Source organism: Cottoperca gobio, chromosome 6 (genome assembly GCF_900634415.1).
Source record: "Cottoperca gobio chromosome 6, fCotGob3.1, whole genome shotgun sequence".
NCBI classification, from domain to species: domain Eukaryota; kingdom Metazoa; phylum Chordata; class Actinopteri; order Perciformes; family Bovichtidae; genus Cottoperca; species Cottoperca gobio.
Window position 1 is genome coordinate 12849683 of NC_041360.1, and position 22265 is coordinate 12871947.

At 38.3% G+C, this 22265-nt stretch overlaps 2 protein-coding genes across 3 annotated transcripts; one reads left to right on the forward strand and one right to left on the reverse strand.

Annotated features, from left to right (window-relative positions):
* Positions 1-1319: 1319 nt before the first annotated feature.
* On the forward strand, positions 1320-12881 carry cax2 (cation/H+ exchanger protein 2). Its single transcript, XM_029433785.1, has 20 exons — positions 1320-1517; positions 3550-3708; positions 3793-3899; positions 4015-4123; positions 4782-4898; positions 4975-5036; positions 6169-6321; positions 6683-6874; positions 6980-7079; positions 7490-7631; positions 7806-7989; positions 8293-8392; positions 9322-9443; positions 9544-9575; positions 9943-10055; positions 10357-10502; positions 10589-10683; positions 10760-10838; positions 10938-11046; positions 12158-12881. Exons 1-20 carry the CDS (start codon positions 1448-1450, stop codon positions 12229-12231), a joined length of 2265 nt encoding a protein of 754 aa, XP_029289645.1. The 5' UTR covers positions 1320-1447; the 3' UTR covers positions 12232-12881.
* Positions 12882-13265: 384 nt separating this feature from the next.
* Positions 13266-19013, reverse strand: LOC115009645 (kelch domain-containing protein 10-like). 2 transcript variants are annotated; one of them, XM_029433788.1, is made up of 10 exons: positions 18726-19013; positions 17607-17699; positions 17117-17338; positions 16420-16574; positions 16126-16274; positions 15939-16023; positions 15791-15857; positions 15655-15702; positions 15419-15558; positions 13266-14979 (listed from the first exon to the last, which is right to left on the reverse strand). In XM_029433788.1, the coding sequence occupies exons 1-10, from the start codon at positions 18808-18810 to the stop codon at positions 14770-14772; spliced, it is 1254 nt and encodes a 417-aa protein (XP_029289648.1). In that variant the 5' UTR covers positions 18811-19013; the 3' UTR covers positions 13266-14769. The 2 variants fall into 2 exon arrangements, with proteins under 2 accessions (XP_029289648.1, XP_029289646.1); XM_029433786.1 differs by having other exon boundaries at positions 16420-16613.
* Positions 19014-22265: the final 3252 nt, after the last annotated feature.

Here is a 22265-nt window from a genome sequence, read left to right on the forward strand (position 1 = left end):
AAAATGTCATATAGAATATACATACAAAGATTTTCTTACAAAATGCTGTGTTTCTGTTTTATTTATTTATTTTGTGAAAGGTCTTGTTTATTTATTTGTGTATTACTATTGTAATGCATTTCAACAAAAAAAACATTCAGGAGAAGAATTCTGATGGACTGCTAATAATACCTGCTACAGAAGGCCAAAGCTGTAATTAAATCCATGCAGCAGCATTACCAGCTGCAACAATTGTCCCCCTATATTTTCAGTTTAAATCTTGCTTTTATGATTTCCAGCTTTTGTGTCTGACTGTAGACTATAGATGAAAAGAAAGTACTTTTTATTTAAGTACAATTTTGAGGTTGTACTTATTTTACTTGAACACCATTTCATGGCATGTACTACCACTTCACTTTAGACAGCAGTTACGTTGCATATTTAGATTTTACATACAAAACATTTCATCAGCATATATAAAATGATGGCTATAAACAACCCAACAGTATAGAAAGTAGCTTATATTATCTCCACATGCAGCTACAATATTATAAAAGCTGCTTATACATCAATGCATACGTATAAATAATCCAATAATATAACATAATAATAATACAACAATCTGCATATTGAGTACTTTTACATTTGACACTATATTTAATACCTAATTCTACTTAAGACCAATTCTGAATGCAGGACCTTTACTTATAATTGAGTTTTTCCATTGGAGCGTTGAATTTACTAAAGTAAATTATCTGAATACTTCTTACCAGTAGTGGAAGAAGTATGTGGAAGAAGTATTCAAATAATGTACTCAAGTAAAAGTTGCATAAATACTCCATTATATGGAAAGGTCTAGCATTCAAAATCTAATTTAAGTAAAAGTGCAGAAGTATCTGCAACAAAATGCCCTTAAAGTAAAAGTTATCATAATGCAGAGTGGCTACTGGCAGTGTTATATTATTGGATCATTATTATTAATGTATTACTATGTAAGTGGTAGGACTACTTTAATATTGTGTTGGTCAAGGTAAAGCTAATTTTAATACTTGTCATATACTTTTGGTAGTTTGATGGATCATATTTTCTAAACTAATCATATTTTTTTATGTATTGGAATCTAGTGAAGTATGAGAATACAGTAGCATAAAATAGAAATACTTAAATAAAGTGCCCCAAAATTGCACTGCAAAACATTTGTAAATGTGCTTACTTACTGACCACCACTGCTTCCTCTTCAACCCAGTAGCCTATTTTTAACAGCACAGTGTGGGTTTACATTCGAGTTTAGGGTGGGTTTTTCCTTTAAGGAGCTCAACTATCGTGGCCTACATTTCCCACAATTCAAAGCGGTCTAATCCTCCGTGGTGAATCAGTGCGTCCTCTTTGCTGGAGCGACGTCTGAGTTGACTGAGATGAGAACCAAGATACCGTGAAGTGTTTCTTTCTTTCTTTTTTACCGGCGGAGATGTCTCTGTCAGCCGCACACAGCTCAGACACGAGCAGCCGGAGGAGAAGGCCGCCTGAACACACTCAAGGTGAGCGGCTGAGGCTCATGTTCGAAAAAACTTTATTTGTAACAAGCAGACGGTGTCCTTTACAGTGCTGTGAATGTATTCTCTATTTAAAATCTGTCAACGTACTATGTATTAACTGTGAAATCATCATGTGAATGAAAAGAGTAAACACTGAGGATGCATATCGGACAGTCACGTCGTGTTGATTACGTCGTAGTTCCCCCTGCATGTGTACGAGTGCGGTGGCGCACGCCAGTACCATCTCTGTCTGTGACCAAATTTCCAAGTTGAAATTGCACATACAAATGTAATGCGACATTTTGTTTTGAGACTATGAGACTCACACACTGTCCACATTGGGGGTCCACATTCTATTAGGTCTAATCTGTTGATTTTCTTTTTTCAATTCATCTTTAAAATGTCAGACATTAGTGAAAAATAGACCATCCCAGATTCATGGATTGACCTCTTAAGATTTCTTGTTTGGACCAACCAACAGCACAAACTCCAAATATATCACTTTTAACAAAGAAAAGTAACAAATCTTCTCGCTGAAACCAGTGAAGGTTTGGCATTCGTTTGTTTATTAACTAATTGATTAATGGAATAATTGTTTTAGCTGTAGTTCAGACTTGCTCTTTAACTCCATGGCAGCAAAAAGTCTCAAAAACGGTGACTCGAAATAGATCTATAAGTAAATCACCAAGTTCATGAAACATGTCCTGAATAATGAGTTTTCTTTTATTTATGCCTGTCTTTATACAGTTAATAATAATAATAATAATAATAATAATAATAATAAAATAACAATTCTTCATTGTGAACCTTCACTGATGGACTATAAATAATGATTTAAAGTGAGGCTACAAAAAACCTTTTCTGTCCGTGCACAATCACTAACACTGGTATTTTTTTTATATCTGTGCTACAGGAAGCAAGTACAAAAACTGAAAGAGGAAACAAAACAAGACTCAAAAGTGTGTGAAGGAACTCTTTTGAACAGCTTTAAAGGAGAAGTCCCGATAATTGTGCTTGCTTGTCTTATGATGGCAGCGGTTTGTCTGTATTTATTCATTCATCAAGGCTGAAACTTGTAAGAGACGAACCCTGGAAATGAATGAATGACCCAAGAAGTTATTTACCCTTTACTTAATTGCAGTCATGCCTCTGGTTTCTCTGGAGAACAAATCAAGCTGTTGTCATGCTGTCTGACCAGTAATTACTTCAAAGATGGATAGAAAATGTTTTCCCTGCGGTGAAGTTTGTATACTGTGTAATGCATTTATGGCTGTTATGGCAGAGGGGACTATACTTGTGCCAAAATGTGCTTTACTATCAGTTTAATGTCTTTTAAATTACTGTGAAAAAGTGATGGTCAGGGTCATGTGCTATTGTGAGTGCTGTGCATGTGATTGCTCTGTTTCTGTTTTGGGGTTTGGAAGGGTAATGATTTTGGAAGCAGTGTGTTTGGTGGTTGTGTTGTTGTTGTCTAATATGCAACTTAACACAAATATGTTGTGGACAACAGACCTACATTTTTAACAAAGTAATTGAGGAAAAGCCATATCTGACTCAAATTATGAATCGAAGCCGAATATCTTTGGATGTCTTCAAACGTGTCTGGAATAGATCCTTAAGTTAAAACTGTACGGCTTTAGTCAAATCAATTTATAAATGGAACAATTGACTGAGCAACAGGCTTAAAGGCAACAGTTCAGGCACAATTTCTCTGCTAATTTAATATGTTAATAATATCCAAAAGTCATTGTACATTCACCACTATACCAAAACAATAAATTCAAATATATTTATACTAATTAAATACAATTATTTAAATTGCACAAATACAAATAATGAAATGTGACTGTCTGGCCCATGGACAACTAGTACAGTGACCTTATCATTTCTGTAGTACATACATTTTATTAAAGCAGTGTATTTCCTGTAATAATTCTATGATCATGTTGCCCAATATATTAACCACTTACTTTGTGACTGCATGAAACATATTTTAGTATTCTTAATGTAATTAGTTTCTTGCTTGGTGTTGCAGATCTTCAATGGGAGCATGATTCCCAGGCTGGTCACAATCATGAACAGATCCATGACCGATTGTGTGGAGTTCCACAAACACATTCAACAGACACTCCGTCTTCACATCACTCCATATGTCCTGCACTGTGCACAACAAAATGCATGCCTGCACATGCATGTGAGTATGGGGTACCGACTTATTCAGACTTTTTTTAACAGCAATGCTGGTGTGTTTTTAAACATGTATTGCTTGTCAATTTAGGTCCAAACCATCATACCTGTGATGATAGCTGGGAGGAGATCCAAAGCAAGAGAACCATCAGAGCGGAGAATGAAGTCGAAGCCAACAAACTGGTCAACAACTACAGGGTGAGAAGTCTAAAGGCAAATGTATCCCTACGCAAATCAAAAGTGGTTTGAGTGCAGCAAAACTTGCAGGACGGTCCATCACTCAAACTTAGTTTTTGGTGTGTTTGTGTGTCAGTTTGGTTTCAGAAAGTGGAAGAGCCATGTGACGGAGCGTCCATTTGAAGTCCGATCAGAGGTTGTGAAAGAGCTCTACTCTGAACTGAATGTCATTAAACCATATTCAGGTACAGGTTATAGTGCTTGTCCTGTAGTGTGTAAGGGTTGTGTTTGAGGATAATTCAGGTTTATCACAACTTGGGAAATAATTAATGAGACAATCATACAGGTTGTAAACAAGCCAACAGTTACTAATCTCTAATCTCATTTGGAGATGAAACCGAAAGCGAGTGTTCCTAAATGTTCACAATAATCCCTCATTGATGTGTGTGCATAACCAAGGCAAGCATTGTAGGTCTAAAATGTATTTAATGCTGTAAAGCCTTAAACACTTAGTAGTTAGAAACTGCAAGATCAGGTGTTAGGGAAAGAGGCACCATTCTCCCTATTACAAGTCAGTGTAGTATCAAAATGATCTTGAAGATGTTATTTTAAGGTTAAATAGTTTCATAATGTCGCTTTAAAAACCTTCTTTGATCATCTAACCAGGTGTGTTTCTTGCCCTGTTTGACTTGTTATTAGAGATGTCACTGTGTTCCTAGATCTCAGAAATGAATGTAGCGAGTACAATGTTATGAGAGAAATTATGTTAAAAACCAGAGAAATAAGATCAAAGTTGTAATAAACCAGCGTTATCCTTTTATATATTAATTACAAGTAGACAGATGTTACTGTGGCTGCTGGAGAACTTTCACTAATTGATTTTGTCCGTCATCTTGGTGTCAGGTCATCTCATCACATTCGGAAACGTAGCATATGTGCTTCTCTTCGGTTGGTGGGTCTCTCTGGCATATTTCCTGATCGGCCTACTTATGTACATCACTATCACGGGTGTACCGTATGGTAGGTGAGCCAACAGACAGAGATTGAGATGATGATGTTTATTATTGTATTTTTACATCTTTTCTCTCACTCTTAGGCAAGCTTTGCTGGAGGTTGTCCTGCTACTTCCTGTGGCCATTCGGCAAGTCAATCCACGAGGTACAGTTTGGGTTTAGTTGATGTTCCTCCTCTTTTCTTTTTATACTAACTGAAATGAGGAAGATGCACAGTACAGTTTCATCATCGTCTCTCTCAGATTCGTGGCCATGAAAGCAGAGGTTTTACTGAGCAACCCTACATAGTACCTTTTGCTCATTGTTGCACATACATCAGTGAAGTTGGAGTTGACACTTTGGTCATTTAAAGATAAATTATGTAACATTTTGCATGAAAATAATAAAAGAATGCCGAGACGTATGTTATATATTTTGTTGAATTTTCAAACATAGAGAAATCTGTTAATTTAATCAAGGTAACAGTCCTGTAATAGTGTCATATCCCCTTTGCGCATGCATCAGCATTGTGATTGTCTGGCAGAGGGAAAGTGCTTATTTTTTTGTGTTTTTACTGGTTTTACACACACTGTGTGTGTGTGTGTGTGTGTGTGTGTGGTCCACTTTAAACTGTATATGCTCTGACTTGACCTGAAAATGACCTGAAAATGACCTGATATATAAGTAGATGGTAATTATTACATATAGACTGCAATGATATGTTAGGCTTTAGGAGTCAAGCTTTGGTGCTCAGGTTTCTGTTGTGTTTTCTTCTCCCAAGGAAAGTACCAAACCTTTTTTTTCCTCCCCTCACTGATTTCCTATGGAATGATTGATTTCGATATATTACAATGACACATGCCCACATTTGTGAAAAAAAAAGGTTTTACATCTGCACCCTTGAGTGTAACCATATCATTCAACTAACCTTTTCAAGTTTCTTTTTTAGTTTAAAAAGAAAATCTATTATATGATCTATTACATTTTCCTTGTGTTTGATTTCCTTTTATCCATTCAAATGTCCTCTAATTTCTCAAGTGTTAAGATTTTCTGGTATGTTTGGCCTGTTGATCAGATAAAACACAAAATATGAAGACTCCATCTTACCTTGGGGAAATTGTGATCGGAATTTCTAACTACCTTCTGGCATTTTCTACACTAAACAATTAATTACTTGACAGAATATCTGACCGATCAATCAAAACTGTAAATTGTTACACTGATTACACTAGATGAAATGTAAAGTTGGAGCTTTAATGAGCCAGACATAACACTTTCCTTTGGTTGTTTTTCTCCAGATTGGAAATACATTGAGGAGATGTTGTGACCAAGCACCAGACTGTGAGTGTAATTTAGAGGGGACAGCTGATAACTCGCCAGTTCTGCTGCCTTCACCCACAGAGGTGCCAATCCCAGAGCTGCCAGGACGACCTCTGCACACGCCCTACTGGGTAATGCAAACTATACATAGTGTGTGTGTGTGTGTGTGTGTGTGTGTGTGTGTGTGTGTGTGTGTGTGTGTGTGTGTGTGTGTGTGTGTGTGTGTGTGTGTGTGTGTGTGTGTGTGTGTGTGTGTGTGTGTGTGTGTGTGTGTGTGTGTGTGTGTGTGTGTGTGTGTGTGTATTTATAAAACGTAATAACATTTTATTTCCCAACAACAAAACTGTTGCTATTAAAAATGCTGATATACTAGTAACTTTGAAAAAACACTAGCTTACAGTGGCTTGTGAGAAACAAAGTTCATGTCAAGCCCTGTTTATGACCGACTCATTTCTGGTACATCAATCATAGGATAATTTTTTCCTTGTTTAGCATCGTTTCTCCACCTATGTGTGGCTGCTGCTGGGATATCCTCCTTTGGTGGTCATCCACTCCCTGGCCTGCTTCCTCTCCTGGATCCTGGTCTTCACCATCCCTGTTTTCAAGATGAATGCACGAACACTGGGCGTCATCCTTCTCTTGGCTCCTGAGGATGTCTCTGTCTCCACCTGCACACAGAGGAAGGTAAGGCCGATATTTAATATTTATCAACCACAGCACATAAACCTGGAGATATTATTCAGTGTTGGTTTAATGCACTAGCTTCTTTATTTTTTACTCAACCCTTAGCATCAAGTCTATGAGACCAGAGCACTGCTGTGCTGCTACCACGCTGCAAACTGGTACTACTATAAGTACACTGTGGACGGGATCAATGTGTTCGCTGTCAGTATCCTTTGTGTGTGTGTGTGTGTGTGTGTGTGTGTGTGTGTGTGTGTGTGTGTGTGTGAGGAGTGTGTGTGTCAGTGTGTCATAGGGCTGGGTGGTAAATTGATACATTTTATTTTCAATTACAATTTTGGCTTCCAATGATTATGAAAACAAGTTTATCGACATGCGCACCCTGCTCTATCACCAGGTTTCAAAATGCTGAATGTATGTTTAGGAGTTTTCAGTAGGCATTTGACATGTGTGTGTGTGTGTGTGTGTGTGTGTGTGTGTGTGTATATATGTATATCAATGATTAAATAATCGTAACCTAAATATTGACAAAGGTAATTGGGAATATCCGTTTTTGCCATAATCTAGCAACCCTAATGTAATTTGAAGAACTGTTATCATCTTTGACTCCCATCTCAGACCTCCTCCCACTAGTAATAGTTGCCATGGTAATTGGATATATTGACAGAGAAAACCAGTACGCCAGCTCTGATGTCAAGTTCGCCATAGCAATCTGCTCCATCATACCTCTGTCTTATTATATCGGTATGGGCATTGCCAGGTGAGCAGTTTTCATCACTTTAAAACACACCTATTAAAAAAGTGTATTTGAAGTTGAATACACAAAATTGAGTTTGACGTTTCCCTAACCATCCAGTGTACCAAAAATGTTAAAAAGAGATTTTCTTACAAAGACACCTTCTAATGAGTTGTTGATCGTTTTTGACACTTTCAGTATCTCAGCCCAGAGTAACTTTGCAGTGGGTGCAGTGGTGAACGCCACGTTCGGCTCCATCACAGAGTTGACCTTTTACATCACAGCACTGATCAGAGGTCACCGGGCTGCCAACCCGTGTCTGCAGGAGGTTGTTAAAGCAGCATTGACTGGCACGCTGCTCGGATGCATCCTCTTCATCCCTGTGAGCCATCCTGCATTTACATCACATTTTGCAGCTTTTACCATAGGTGAAAAACAATCAGAAATGTAAAGTTAGAGGCTGTTCTAATATGTAAATAGAAAGCCTACCAACATGCCTTTTGTCTTTTTAAACTCCTTTGCCTCACCAACTGTGGCTGTTTTCAAGTCAGTTCATTTTCTTATAATACTGTGTCCTTTCAGCAATCAGTTACATCACAATGGAAACAAAAGTCCTCTTCAAATACACAACACTAATACAGCATGTGCAATGTGAATGAGGCTCCTTGCTTTGTCTTTTTCTCAGGGCGTCTGCATGATAATCGGAGGGCTGAAACACAGTGAGCAAAGATTCAACAGTCGCTCTACTGGAGTGAGCGCTGCGTTGCTTTTCATCTCTGTTGGAGGCAGGTATTTGGTTCATATGTACTGTAGCTGTAGGCTGTAGCAGTTTTGGAAGTGTCAGACACCGGTGGTGATAACAACAACAAAAGTTACAGAACTTCTTTTGAAATAGAAATACAATTTTATCTTTTCTGGCTGTATTTTTAGATGCAGACCACTTCATGAAACTGGCTCATTTGTTCACATTTAGTTGGCTTAAAAAGTAGCTTGATCTCTTTCTACTTTGCCAGCAGGAAACTAGCAGCCGCAGCAGTTTAGACCTCCAGATACAAACGCGTTGTTTTTCCTTCCTAAAGGCAAAAAAAGTAGCAGCTGCTAATTTTGTTTTACTTGCTCCACCTGCAGGCAACCAATCTTACAGCGACAGTTGTTTTTCTTCAGTGTAGCTGCGGTTTTCTTTGTGTTTTTATGTGTTTTGCATTTAACACTTGCCCAACCTGTTAGCTGAAATAAATGCGAACGATTTAACATAATTGTACCTTGCAATTCTCCAGTGGATATTAAATTATCAAACAAAACTTAAAATGGTGACTGCAAAACACCAAATGGTAGCTGTTGAGGGGTTTAGAGATTAATTAATATTTCCATAAATCCATAAACAAGGCTTAACATTAATTTTTTTTAGACTCTTGGCCATCAGAGAAGTAATTGTCTGGAGAATAAAACGTCACATGTTGAGAGATATTCAATCAATAAAAAAGAGATGTGTGGATTATTTAAATAATGGCCAAGTTCATACATAAATCAAATATTCTGCTGTAAATTACATCATAATGCTTGATGATGCTCAGGTGATGGTGGCAGCAACGGGACCAGTTTTACAAGTGTTTGTTACACTCTATTTACTGTATGTCTGCCTGAAACCAAATGCAATGCAAAAGCAGTACCAACATGTTATACACGGTCTCATCCCCCTGAATGTCCATGGCAGGTGTGTTTGCTCCCACGCTGTTCTCAAAGGCTTATGGAAATCTGGTGTGCGACGCCTGCACCAACTCCACTGGAGGAAACAGCAGCGGGACGTTTGTCTGCCACAACTGCCACTACGATCTGGTCAGGATTATTAGTCTCATCCTAACAATCGCATATAACAAACAATAGATGACTCGCGTACACTGTTATGTATAATGTGATTTACATTTTCTTTCAACAGAACAACGGTACATTGTTCCGCAACCATGTTGAGTAAGAATTTATTTTCTCGTTCATATACTGTAGTATAAAGGCTCTTTTTTAAAATTCTTCTTGTTGGTGCATTTAAGGACGCTCTGACATCTAAGAGTCAAGAGTTAACGATTTGCTTCTTTTTTGTCTTCTTGGTTTAATTCTCACCAGCAGACTCTTTTGAAGCTGATGCACCAACAATGAGTTTTGTACGCATTGATTTTCATTCTAGTGAAACAAATGAAAGAAAATATCTGTCTGGAAGGAGATCAATCAATCTAAAAGTAGTCTAAGCTTAAACCTGCTAAGCCCTCATATGGTCATTTTGAGTTTCTGCTTATTTTTCTTCCCTCTCATTTATTGTGTGTTATTGTGTTCTTGTCACCAGGCCACTGGTGTACACAGTGTCTGTGCTCTTGCCAGTTGCCTACCTCATTGGTCTGATATTCACGCTGAAGACGCACTCCCACATTTATGACATCCATGTTGGAGAAGGACGGGGTATGAGTCTCCCTCTCGAGCATCACAGTTAAAGAGAAAGTAATAATTTTCTGAAGTGGGGTTGTATGAGGTACTTATCCAAAGTCAGAGCAAAGCCATGCACTGCTGTGGATGGCAGCAGAATGAATATCTTCAGTGCTTCTGTCTGCTTCTCAAAACTGGGGGCGTGCCGACCGACCGCCACCTTCTGTACAACCCCACATCAAAACATCCAAATGATCCCTTTAATGGCGAACAGAAAGTTGTACCTTCATTATTCCACTACAACACAGTGACATATTCTCTTTGTTTGTCTGTGCAGAGACTGGCCACCATGGAGCAGTGGTCCACTGGTCACGGTGGAGGTCTCTGGTCATCCTCATCATGGCCACTGTGCTCACGTCTGCTTGTGCCGATCTTGTCACCGAACACATCCAGCCCATACTAAACCAGCCCAACATCTCTCAGGTCAGGAAGTGCTTCTGAGAACGCTCAGTCAGTTTTCATGCGGTCGTTTCCTCCGGCTGTGTCGATGTTTGTCTCTCTTTCTCCAGTATTTCATTGGGGTGACAGTTCTCGCTATGGTTCCTGAGATCCCAGAGATTGTTAATGGGATCCAGTTTGCTCTCCAAAACAACATCAGTCTTAGGTAAATCCTGTCTTATTAAAAAGGTACTCGGACAATTTCAAAAGGGATATGTATCTAAAGGTCTTTTTATTTTCAGCTTGGAGGTGGGAAGCTGTATTGCTGTTCAGGTCTGCATGCTACAGATTCCAATTCTGGTATTATTTAATGCCTTCTACGTAAGACACCCTTTCTTCAGTTGATCATTGATTCATTCATATAAATACCTACACTGTTTGTGGTTTTATAGTTTGTGTCTTCATCTCTGTTTTGGACAGGATGTGGGATTTGTGCTGTTATTTAGTGACATGCACCTGTGGGCCAGTATCTTCAGTGTGATTCTTGTCAACTACATCTTCATGGATGGCAAGTCTGATTATTTTCAGGGTAAGTCTATTGTGTTTTTTAAGATTTTTTACAGTGTAGTTAATAAGAGCTAGAACATTCTTCATTGGGAAACGTGCATTTAAATTATTCAAAATGAATTCATCTTCAAATTATGTTGTGTTTTGAATCATCCAAAAAACCTCTTGTTAACCAATCGTAACCTCTTGATGTGCTGCCCCTTGTGAATTATGGAATATTTGAAAAGGAAGGAAAGCAGAGGGACCCTCCCTTTATCAATCTATAAGGTGCTGGTAGTCCCACATGTTTAAGATCATCAATTTATACATTGCATATACTTTACATAACTGCCGATCATTTTTAAAGCTCATCAAAGGTTTTTAGAATGATTCCTTTACATTATTCGTTACATGGTAATATTACACAAACTCACTTTATTTATGTTCCATACTGACTCCTGTAACTATCATTAGCTGCAACCTTCAGTCACACAGACAAATGATGTACGCCATTCCTCAAACTTGCACTTGTCTTCGATGAAAGTGCTTTTGTAGTTTTTGGACACTCATCTTAATGTGAGCTACTGACCAGGAAATTCTGAATCTCAATGGGAATATTCTTGGTAAAGTAAAATTCCCATGCTATGTTGTTGGATAATTCAAACCTAGAAGACAAATAATCAGCACATTAGGTTGTGATGATGTAAATTGTTTATTTATTGCATTTAAAAACGCCTATTCAGCTTCTAATTCTTAAATTGTAGCATCCTTGAACGCACCAAAGAGCCCTGGTGCCAGAGGGTTTAGTCATTTATCTGGATAACTTTGCTGAAATACCACAACAGGTCTTTTTATATCAGTCAATGATCCTGGAAGTGTTGTGGGTTTATTCAGCCAAAGATATCTAGATAACTCAGAGAATCTGCCAAATGTGCCCCTGGAAGAGTTGTCACAACAGTTCCTGGTGATTACAAGATATACTAAACATGTTCCTTATGACAGTCTACCATATAGTTAATGAACCTATAGTATAGTTAGTTTTCTGCATGCCAAGTCCAGTATGGTGGATTGATAATTGTATTCTTAGAACATCAGGGATCACATCTTGTTTAACCCTATTATGTTATTTCCTGTCTTTCCCCCTGCCCCCCCAGGTACAGCTCTGGTGGTTGTCTACCTTATTCTGCTGGCTATGTATTACTTTGCTCCATCTCCAGCAGGCTGCTGACTGTCGGACTGAGACTTTTCAGCCCAAGTTACACTTTTGTTTTTAAGCCGGAGGGACTCTAAATGTGCAAATTCATTACCACTCCCTGTTGATGAGATTTTATCCTGACAGTCATGACTGAATCCTGAGATGGGCTTTTTATTGTTTTAATTCTCATGCCGTTTCCTAAATTATACAAATAACAAAACTAAGCATATTAATCTCAGGTAGGTACTTGTTGTACAATATTACTACTGTAAAAATATAGTTTGTAAGCTAACATGCATAACGTGTTCTCAAACTCGTACGTTTTTATGGTCTTTGTAAACTGTGGTGAAAGAAAACATTTATTTTTACAATACACATGAGTATTTTAATGTAAAGTACCTGCACTAATGCTATTGTTGAAAAAGGTACTGTTATAATGTATTTTGTATAGTTTAACTCCAAAATGTTGAATGGTACATGTCTGTTAGAGATTATGTTGATGTACGTGACATTATTTTGGATAAAACACTGGCACCCTATATTTGGAAAGAGTGGCATGGCTTAGAACAATAACTATCTGTCAATACAACATTTTGAAAAACTGGCTGCCTGTGTTTTTATTTTTGGTACAGACAGGAATTACAAAACATAATGTACATTACAGCCATAATTGCTTGTGAGGAGACATTCGCCTTTTCTCCCGAGAGTTTATGTAAAGTGGCATGCACACCATACTGACATGCAAAACAGATCATTTAACTTTCATTGAACATCAAAAATGATGCAAATAAACATCTCATCCTTAAGCAAGGCAGTACATTTTCCAATTCTGAGCATGTAGTGACGCTGTCGCTTCATAATAAGATATAAATAAGGCCATAACGTGTCAAACATAAAAGGTAACTGAGGTGAATTTCTTAATGTGAAAATGGACGTTATAATAAAATAAGTGTTTAGATGAGATAGCTTAGTATTGTACTGACAATTACAGTGAACATGTGAGATAAAATGCTAATATTCAAGGTAGAGGTTGACAAGAGGAAAAAATGTGACTCGATACATGCAGCTGGGAGTGTTACAGTATTTAAGATTTACAGAACGCAGTAACCACAAAATATTTGTATCATCAGTCGTCTGTGCCGCAAAAATGACTAAGCGTGTTGACATTTAGGCGATGGTGAATGTTTGCGGCCTGATCACAGTATTTCACATCCTGAGTACGCCTTACATACTCTACCTTATCACTAGTTTAAAAAGGGAAGTGAATTGACAATGAAATCAAGTGGGGAAAAAAGAAAGAAATGTAGCTACATGTTCTGCTACATCTCAACGTTTTGTAATAAAATAAAGCAGCAGCACAGTGATTCAAATAAATAGATAAATGTCTGTGTAATTCAGTTAATGGAAATGATTTAGTTTGTGGCATCTCCTGATTAATTATGAACAGAAAGCTTCAGCAACAAAGCGTTCGTGTGGAGAACACCGGGTAGATCACAAAGGCTAAGTGTGCACAGTTATGAAAGTTCTGAACAAATCAAAAATATTACCCAGACTGATTTACAGAGATGTAAAAACAAGGTTTGTGACATTTTGGAAATTCAGAAGGCACCAAATGTAGAAATAAAAAGGCTTAAGAATCACTGTGGAGCTACAGGTGTATACATTAATGTCCAACTCATTAAGCTTAATGTTTCCTAAAAGAGGAAGAATAGTTGAAGAGGCACTAGAAGATTCACAGTGATGCCATGTGTCAGGAGGTTTAAAATGGCTTGAGTTTTCATCTGATCACAAGGCTTAATGTGACTAGTGAGGGGAACATCTTTAAATCTGTACCGTACAGTTACAATCACAGCTCACTATCAGAAAGCCCTTGAGACTAAAACATGATGCCTTAAATAATTGACCTAAATAGACTTTTAGGTATCCCAGCTATAAAGTGTCCATGCTTCATCAGTGTACCTCTTTTCAGAGAATCTGGCTGATTTGTATACTAACTAAATGGAAATTTAAGTTTGTATCAGCATTGTTTGACAGTCATTTTTTATCTAGCTTATGTCACAGTGGGCGTAGCAGCAGCTGACTGATCATGTGTCAAAAATGGCACAGTGTGCATCAGTGACACGAGCTAATCTCCGTCTCTGAATTTAATCTAAAATGGCACTAGCAGATGCAACATTCATTTTGCCTCTCAAGAAGGTCGTTGGAACATTTAACTATTCCTGCTCATGCTCCAAAAGTTTAAACAGTGATGTGTGGTAAAAACACAAACAAACTGGGGAATGACGAGACCAAAGCACAAGAAAGAGCGATTGTTGTGTCCACATTGATGCATGCAGATTTAAATCTAACACGTTCATACTGAGAAACACAAAACATTGCATTTTGCAATTAAAAAATAAATAAAAAGCACACACATTTACATAAAACTCAAGTTAAAAGGCATTAAAAGTTTTTCACAATTATCCAACAACAGCATCTCTGTCCTTTCAAATACTTTTTTTTTCCTAGTCACTGATTTTAGAGTTAGTGCTGGTCCCTCTCATGCCGCTTCCTTCAGTCTCTGTGCTTCCTCTACTTGAGCCGCTGAATTAGTGTGTGCGTCAGTCCCATGCTGAGCAGCTGAAGGGTGGACTGCTGGGCCAAGTGAGGGAAAGTTTTCAGCAGTTTCTCCCAGGTCAGTTCCAGCAGGCTGGGCACCACCAACCACACTTTGTACAAAGAGCCGGACCTTCTGTTCCCAGACATGTTGACGACGCCGCCGTGGACGTACATGCAGCCAGCCTGGAGAAGAGGAACAGTTGCAGAAATAAGTTGATTAATCAATTAGTCAACATAAAATTAATCTGCAACTACTTTGACAAACGTTTATCATTTATGTCTTTCTTTATTATGTCACTATATTCTCTAGTTTCAGTTTTACCAATGTGAGGATTTTCCGCTTTAATATGATTGAATATCTTTTGTTTTGTCTGACTAACGAGCCAAAAACCAGACATTTAAAAGATCACCCCGGGCTCTGGGAAATTACAACGGATTTTGCCCAATTAATAAGTAAATAGAAAACATAAATCTGCAGATTAATTAATATAAATAATGATTAGGTGCAGCCCTACAGCAGATACAACTGGTGTCTGTCACCATGTAGATTTGTTTTCTCACCCAGTGCAAAAGAGAAAACGGCAGACTAAATTATAGTGAACGTGAACGATAATTTACAAACCGGAGTGACTGCAGCACAGTGAAAGTAGGCTGGTTCTGGCATGGCTGCAGGCAGCTTGGTCCACTGTAATGTCTGCAGGTTGATCTTCCACAAGTCGGATAGAATCAGCTCTCCATTATAACCACCACATATAAACACTTCTGGAGATAGAAACAGCGAGACATGGATACATAAAAAAAATAAAAAAACATTTTAGACAGGTGTGTCCAGATAATACGGTGTGAAATACTCCTTACCATCTTTGACCTGCACACAGCTGTGACAACGGCGGGCAGCAGGATATCCTGTCATGACAAATAAAGTACATTTAATGCGTAGTCATCAAATACTTTATTCAGCAACAAAGAATGAAGCTAAACATAAATAACAAACCTATTTTTTCATGGGGTTTGGTGACCATTTCCTCCCAGTGATTTGTCTCTAAGTTATATGCGTGGATCTGATGAAGATAAATAGTATTATAAATGAAGTCACACACTGTTTTTCTGCCAGATATTATCCATGTACTTGTTCCTCCCACCTTGTCCAGGGGATATGACGTCCAGGAAGTCCCACCTCCTAAAATGTAGATTCTCTGTCCATCATGAGCTAGTTCATGTCTGTACCTGTAAAACCATACATTCATTTTCAGATAACTTATGGATACTCTGGGGATTCACCACCAGTCACAAATACTGTAGTTGTTAACACTACGTCTGCCGTCTGACCTCTCCTCAGGTAAATCCGAGGGAGTGTTGTTGGGTTTGAGGTGGGTCCACTCTCTGGTGGTCAGGTCCAGCCTGTGCAGGTCGGTGCTGTAAAGGTAGCCCGTTGTCCCGCCAAACACATAGAGGTAGCCATTTATGATGGCCATGGCCTGGAAATGGACAATACTTATAGATATGTGTTGGTGGATTACACAGCTACATAGAGCCAAATATTTAGGAATAAATGTAGATACAGAACATTTTAGGACTTCAGCATTATATGTAAACCTGCTATAAAGCGACAAACGCCGTTACCTGTCCGTAGATCTTGTTGGGTTTCTTCCCTTTGCAGTTGAGCAGGTTCCATCGTTTGTACTGAACATTGCAAACATGGACTTCATTGCCGTTGTTTTCACCAAATGGAATCCCAGTGCCACCAAACACAAGCAGGTTGTTGCCGTGTAGAACAGCTGAGCGCGAGACATGAACACAATCAGTCTCCACTAGGGCTGCACGATATAAAGAAAATATGCAATATATGCAGAACACTTCAAGTCAGGTTTACCAGACAGTAGAACAATATGGCATATATCATGCAACCCTAATCCCCGACTATTTTTAACCCAGGACTTAATATAAATAATATTTCTTAATAAAAGTCAAACCTATCCATGGTGGCATACACTTTTTTTTTTACCTGCCACAGCCAACCTTCACCCTGCATTTGGCAGTCGGCAGGCTCTAATTTCATTCCTTGGCAGTGTTTCTTGGTGCATTATTGCCACCTGTAGATTAGTAAAATAGTGTCAAATCATTGGCAGGAATGTGTATTGCGCCACATGCGTTCAAATACTTCATAAATCTTGACTCTCCGTAGCCCTATTAGTGGTCATAAACTCAACAGGGTACCTTTAATACAACCAGTGGATGGTTCTAACAAAGGAGAACATGTGGGTGTGTGCAGGGGATTAAGTTCTGATAAAAATATGAAGGGCAGCACATCAATCCTTACCTGACATAGAGGCCAGCTCTGTGGGCATGTAACCCTCTGTGCGAATCTGCTGCCAGGTGGCTGTGGCAAAATGAAATCGCCAGAGCTCCCTGAAAAGAGGGTAGTCTTCATTCTCTGACCCGCCTGCCTCCTCAAAGTCAGGGTTGTAGCCTCCAAACACATACAGGTTGGTGCTGTCTGCAACACAGCGGTGTCCACTCCGGGCGGGGGGTACACAGTGTCCTGTGGGAGGAGCAGGTTCAAGACAGACACAATGTGAGAGCGCTGAGGTAGATGGAAAAGAAAATAGAGTTACCAAAGAACATCTTTAAGTTTAACAATCAAACTATAAGATGCACAAATACTGCACATGAAAGAGAAAGCACTTGGAGGGTTTTATGACATTACAGTTAAAGTATGCATTTAGCAGGAGGGGGGCCACTCTGTCACTCAGTGAGTTTATCTTCTTTGAGGTAAGACAGTCTGATAAGAGGTCATGTACTTTCAGCACCTTCTCTCAGAAACCTGTTGGGGATCCGCAAGTTGGGGCAGGAAGGGGAGAAGATGCGCCGAGCCTGAAGCCACCTCGCACGCTTCTTGGAGCCTGTCAATCACCATACAACAAGCGAAAAGATAGAGGGACAGAAACATGTACAGTTAACTCAACTTTATTAATATAGCACCTTTCATACAATCATGCAGCCCAACATGCTTTACAGAGCAAGATTAAAACAGACACAAATAAAAACAATAAATAGAATATTGCAAGACTAAAAACTACAACAAAAACAAGGGTAAAAGTCACTACAAAAAATAAGCTGAAGAGATAGAAATGGTGTGAAAACCAATGTTTGAGACTAAGGCAACAAATGACGAGGCACCTCAAGTCAGAGAAAGGCTAAAAGGATAAGTCCAAAGTTGCGTTTATAATGGTGGAGTCCCTCAGATGTACTGCCTGCATGTCAGGGGTTGGACTGGTGACACGACTGAAATCTGTAAGAGGTTACTCCTTCAGGTCAAATCTGCCTTAAAAGGAAATGTAATCGTGTTTGAGTCTCTGGTTAAAATGATTATCATCAGAACTAGTAGATAACATTAGGAGTGCCTCTTGTCAACTTCAATATTTTTTGTTTAGCTAATTGTTAATGGTTATGCCAAATTGCATATCTATCTTACCACACGTTTTGTGGAGTTGAAGGCCGTTTTACACATTGAACATACATAGTTTTAACTTTTATGAACTTACTGTATACAAGTAATGGATAGTTGTTGTATCAGTGAAGTAACGCGAGTGAAAACTGTCAGCAGTGTCCCCTCCATGAAGCTAATGCTTGTCCCCTTCAGTCTCCCATATTTGAATCCCCATTTTAATAAAATAACAATAACAATAGTGCTGTAGATGCCTGCTGGGTGTTCATTAACTTAATAATTTCAGCTGGCTTCCGTAGCCACGTTAGCTAGCTTTGACCTGTGTGCACCACCTCGCTATCTCACAGACAACCTCAGACAGATGAGTCTAAACAAAGACAAAATAAACGACCACAGCCTAGATTAACCTGTAGTTCACCGTTTGCTTTGCAGGCTGTTGCATGTGGCTTGTTCTTGCAGAGCAGTGGTTTTGTTTACAGACCTGAGTCACGGATGGAGGGCCTCCACGACAGTTTCTCAAACTTATTAAACTGACTGCAGGTCCCGTCCTGCTCGGCCGACGACATCTCGATAGGGAGCCACACAGACAGGGTTCACACCCAGGCCTGGACCACAACCCGCTTCAGTCTAACCACACGGAGTGGCATGAGCCTGCGCGCAGAAGCAATCAAACCAAAATAAAGAAATGGCACTAACGACCGTCCACAACTGCTGCTGCCTGCAGCGTCACAGCCAGCTGGCCTGAACTGACCAATCAGAGGAGCGGAAGCCTTCATGCTGCGTTTAAGAGTCACATGGTGATGTTTATATGTTTTCAAAAACTGCAGTGAACCGAAACGTTTACATACCGTATGTAAAATATATATTTAAAGAACAGCTCAAATATAGCAGCACATTAAAAAGGCTTTGCATTATTTGTACGGTTCAAGTATACAAATCCTTCGCTTACCCAGAGTAGTACCACAGGTAACAGACAGAAGTAATAGAGTTACTTCTAACTTGTTACAAATTCAATCAGAGGTGAAAGAAGTAGTTAGATTTTTTACAACTAAAAGTACCAATATCACACTGTAGAAATACTCTCCTGATTTAAAACAATTTTTACTTAAGTGAAAGTACAATAGTATTAGCATCAAGATATACCTAAAGTACAAAAAGTAAAAGTACTCATTATGCAGAATGGCCCATTTCAGAATAAAGTTTATTATTTTCCTGATTATAATTATAAATGCAATAATGTGTAAATGACTTTAATGTTGGTACAGGTGGAGATGTTTCTTTTACTGTACTGTATATACTGCTGGGCAGCTTAAGAATTTCCCAATTGGGAACAATTAACCAATCGTAACCAATAATAATTCACCATAATTTTATTCTCTATTCTTTATATTATTTAGTAAAAATGCAATATTTTCCTCTGAATTATAGTAAAATAGGAATTAACAAAAAAGGGAAATACTCAAACAAAGTACAAGTACCTTAAATTGTACTTGACGTGAGTACTGTAAGTAAGAAAGTGCATAAGTCAGTAAAACTGACTTTAATAGAAAACATTGAAAATGCCCATCAGCACTTCCTAAAGGTGATGCCTTCAAATTGTTTGTTTTTATTCCAACTAACAGTCTATTACATTTACAATCTCACAAAACAAAGAAAAGCAATACATTATCACAAGTGATAAGCTGGAACTAATGATAAATATTTATAAATAAATAAGAAAATAAGAACAACCCCAGGTTTCTTTTCAGCACAGTAGCCAGGCTGACAGAGAGCCACAGCTCTACAGAGCCTTATATTCCTATATCTCTCAGTAGTGACGTGAAGTCAGTAGTTCATGAGCTTCTTTAACGATAAAATTATAATTATTAGAGACAAAATTAATCTCCTCCGGCCCTCAATTGGTAATGACTTAACTTCAACCGCCGGAATTTTAAAAACATTAGTAACTCCTGAAATATATCTAGACTGTTTGACTCCAATCAACCTTAACCAACTAACTTCAACAATCTCATCGTCTAAACCATCAACCTGTCTTTTAGACCCGATTCCAACTAAACTGTTTAAAGAAGTTTTACCCTTAATTAACACCTCGTTATTAAATATGATCAACCTGTCTCTATTATCTGGCTACGTACCAAAATCCTTTAAAGTAGCTGTAATAAAACCACTTCTTAAAAAGCCTAGTCTTGATCCAGAGGTTTTAGCCAACTATAGGCCGATATCTAACCTTCCCTTTCTTGCTAAGATCCTTGAGAAAGCAGTCGCAAAACAGTTGTGTGATTTTTTACATAATAATAGTTTATTTGAGGTTTTTCAATCTGGATTTAGAGTTCATCATAGCACAGTCCATTTTTCCCCCTTTAATTATGGGGTTTCTTTTAGGAAGTTTTTCCTTGTGCGATGCGAGGGTCTAAGGTCAGAGGGTGTTGTAACCTGTACAGTCTGTAAAGCACAGAGACAAATGTATAATTTGTGATATTGGGCTATATAAATACATTTGATTTGATGTACTTAAACAATTAATTGATTATCTGTGACTGATTTTATGTCTATTTTCTAGATAGCTTGGACATAACTGCATCAGATATTGTTAAATATCCGGGATTTACAATCCGATGTCCCTCTATTGAACGGTGACCTAAAACCTGCCAAAAGACATAAAAACCTACTTTTTAAAATTGCTTACAAAATATAAACCAGATGAACTGTTCAGTGTAGATGATGAACTGTTTAGTTACTTTGAGAGGAACAGGTTGGAGAGACTCTTTTTGATCAACTGAACCAAGATTCAACCTTTCCCCCAGATCTTCTGCGGCTGCTTTGTGGTAATCTGGATTTGAAGCTCATTGGTATAGGCTGGAAGAGCAAAACCGATCAGTCCCATGAGACGCTGCTATGGCTTGTTCCTCATAGACTGTGTGAAAATAAACAAAGTACAGTTAAGAATTGAAACTAAGAATTGTATCAGTGAGTGTCACTTTCACATTGTGAAATGTTTGGATCAAAAACACTCTTTTGTTTGTCTTTTCTGTGTCGTTTCCCTGCAGTTCACACTTGAGCCTGTTATGCTGAGGTAGCTGCCCACAATGCACCAATCAATCAACTTGAGCTCCATGTCGTCCACCATGTTCTTTCACAAGTTTCCTTCTGACATGAAACTTCCCTTTAGGTGAACAGTTAAACGTAGGTCATTTGTGGGCACAAATGATCTCTGCCTCAGTTGGTCAGGTATTGTAACATTTCCTCTCCAAATAATTTCTCATAGTGGGCAGGAAATTAAGCCAATCTATGAAATGTCACTGACAGTATAAACTCCTGAACAATGAGCTGCAGCTTAATGAGATTAAACAGAAGATGAGTTTACAACTTTGTTTCATTCCAGTGATTTACTCAATGATTCATGGAGGTCATCACTTGATACCATCTCATCCAGAGTGATAAGTTTGACTGGGAGATACACTGATTCATGATTTGTGTTTGTTCATGCATGTAGAGATTCAAATAGATAACCAAATCATTAAATCTGCAATAGAAAATAGTCCTAACAAAGTATTGTTTAGTATTAACCTGGAAACATGAAGGCCAATAGACATCTTCTGGCATGAAAGTATGGATTTCACTTGAACTAAAGTGCAACTCTGTGTCATAGTTTAATAACTGAGAACTTTATCATGTCTATGCGATTTGGTGTATGGAGTGAGCAATGTGGTGCACAGACGCTAACAAGTCTGACACTATTTAAAATCCACCATGCCCTGAATACACGAACATAGAGATGTAAATAACTAGTGACATTTTTTTAAAGAATAGCTTTATTGATTTCCAAAGGGTCAAGCAATCATGGATGAAAAACCTTGATACAAACATATAGCCTCTTTACCAACGTGACCTGAGGAGGTCGTGTGTGACTCTCAAGGCCTATGTTTACCCACATACACTATTGTAGACATGAAAACAGGATTTTAGTATGTGAAACAATGATTTTTACCAATAGTGCTAGGAAAATATATTTAGGTGAAAT

What these genes read in the sequence shown, in the direction of transcription:
- cax2 (XM_029433785.1), top strand. Translation starts at nt 1,448, where the DNA reads ATGTCTCTGTCAGCCGCACACAGCTCAGACACGAGCAGCCGGAGGAGA. An exon ending in CTCTGCACACGCCCTACTGG is followed by an intron (nt 6,322 to 6,682) that starts GTAATGCAAACT and finishes TTCCTTGTTTAG; the next exon opens with CATCGTTTCTCCACCTATGT. An exon ending in ACAACTGCCACTACGATCTG is followed by an intron (nt 9,444 to 9,543) that starts GTCAGGATTATT and finishes TTCTTTCAACAG; the next exon opens with AACAACGGTACATTGTTCCG.
- LOC115009645 (XM_029433786.1), bottom strand. Translation starts at nt 18,810, where the DNA reads ATGTCGTCGGCCGAGCAGGACGGGACCTGCAGTCAGTTTAATAAGTTT. An exon ending in CAACAGGTTTCTGAGAGAAG is followed by an intron (nt 17,339 to 17,606) that starts GTGCTGAAAGTA and finishes CTCCTCCCACAG; the next exon opens with GACACTGTGTACCCCCCGCC. An exon ending in TCGGATTTACCTGAGGAGAG is followed by an intron (nt 16,024 to 16,125) that starts GTCAGACGGCAG and finishes ATGGTTTTACAG; the next exon opens with GTACAGACATGAACTAGCTC.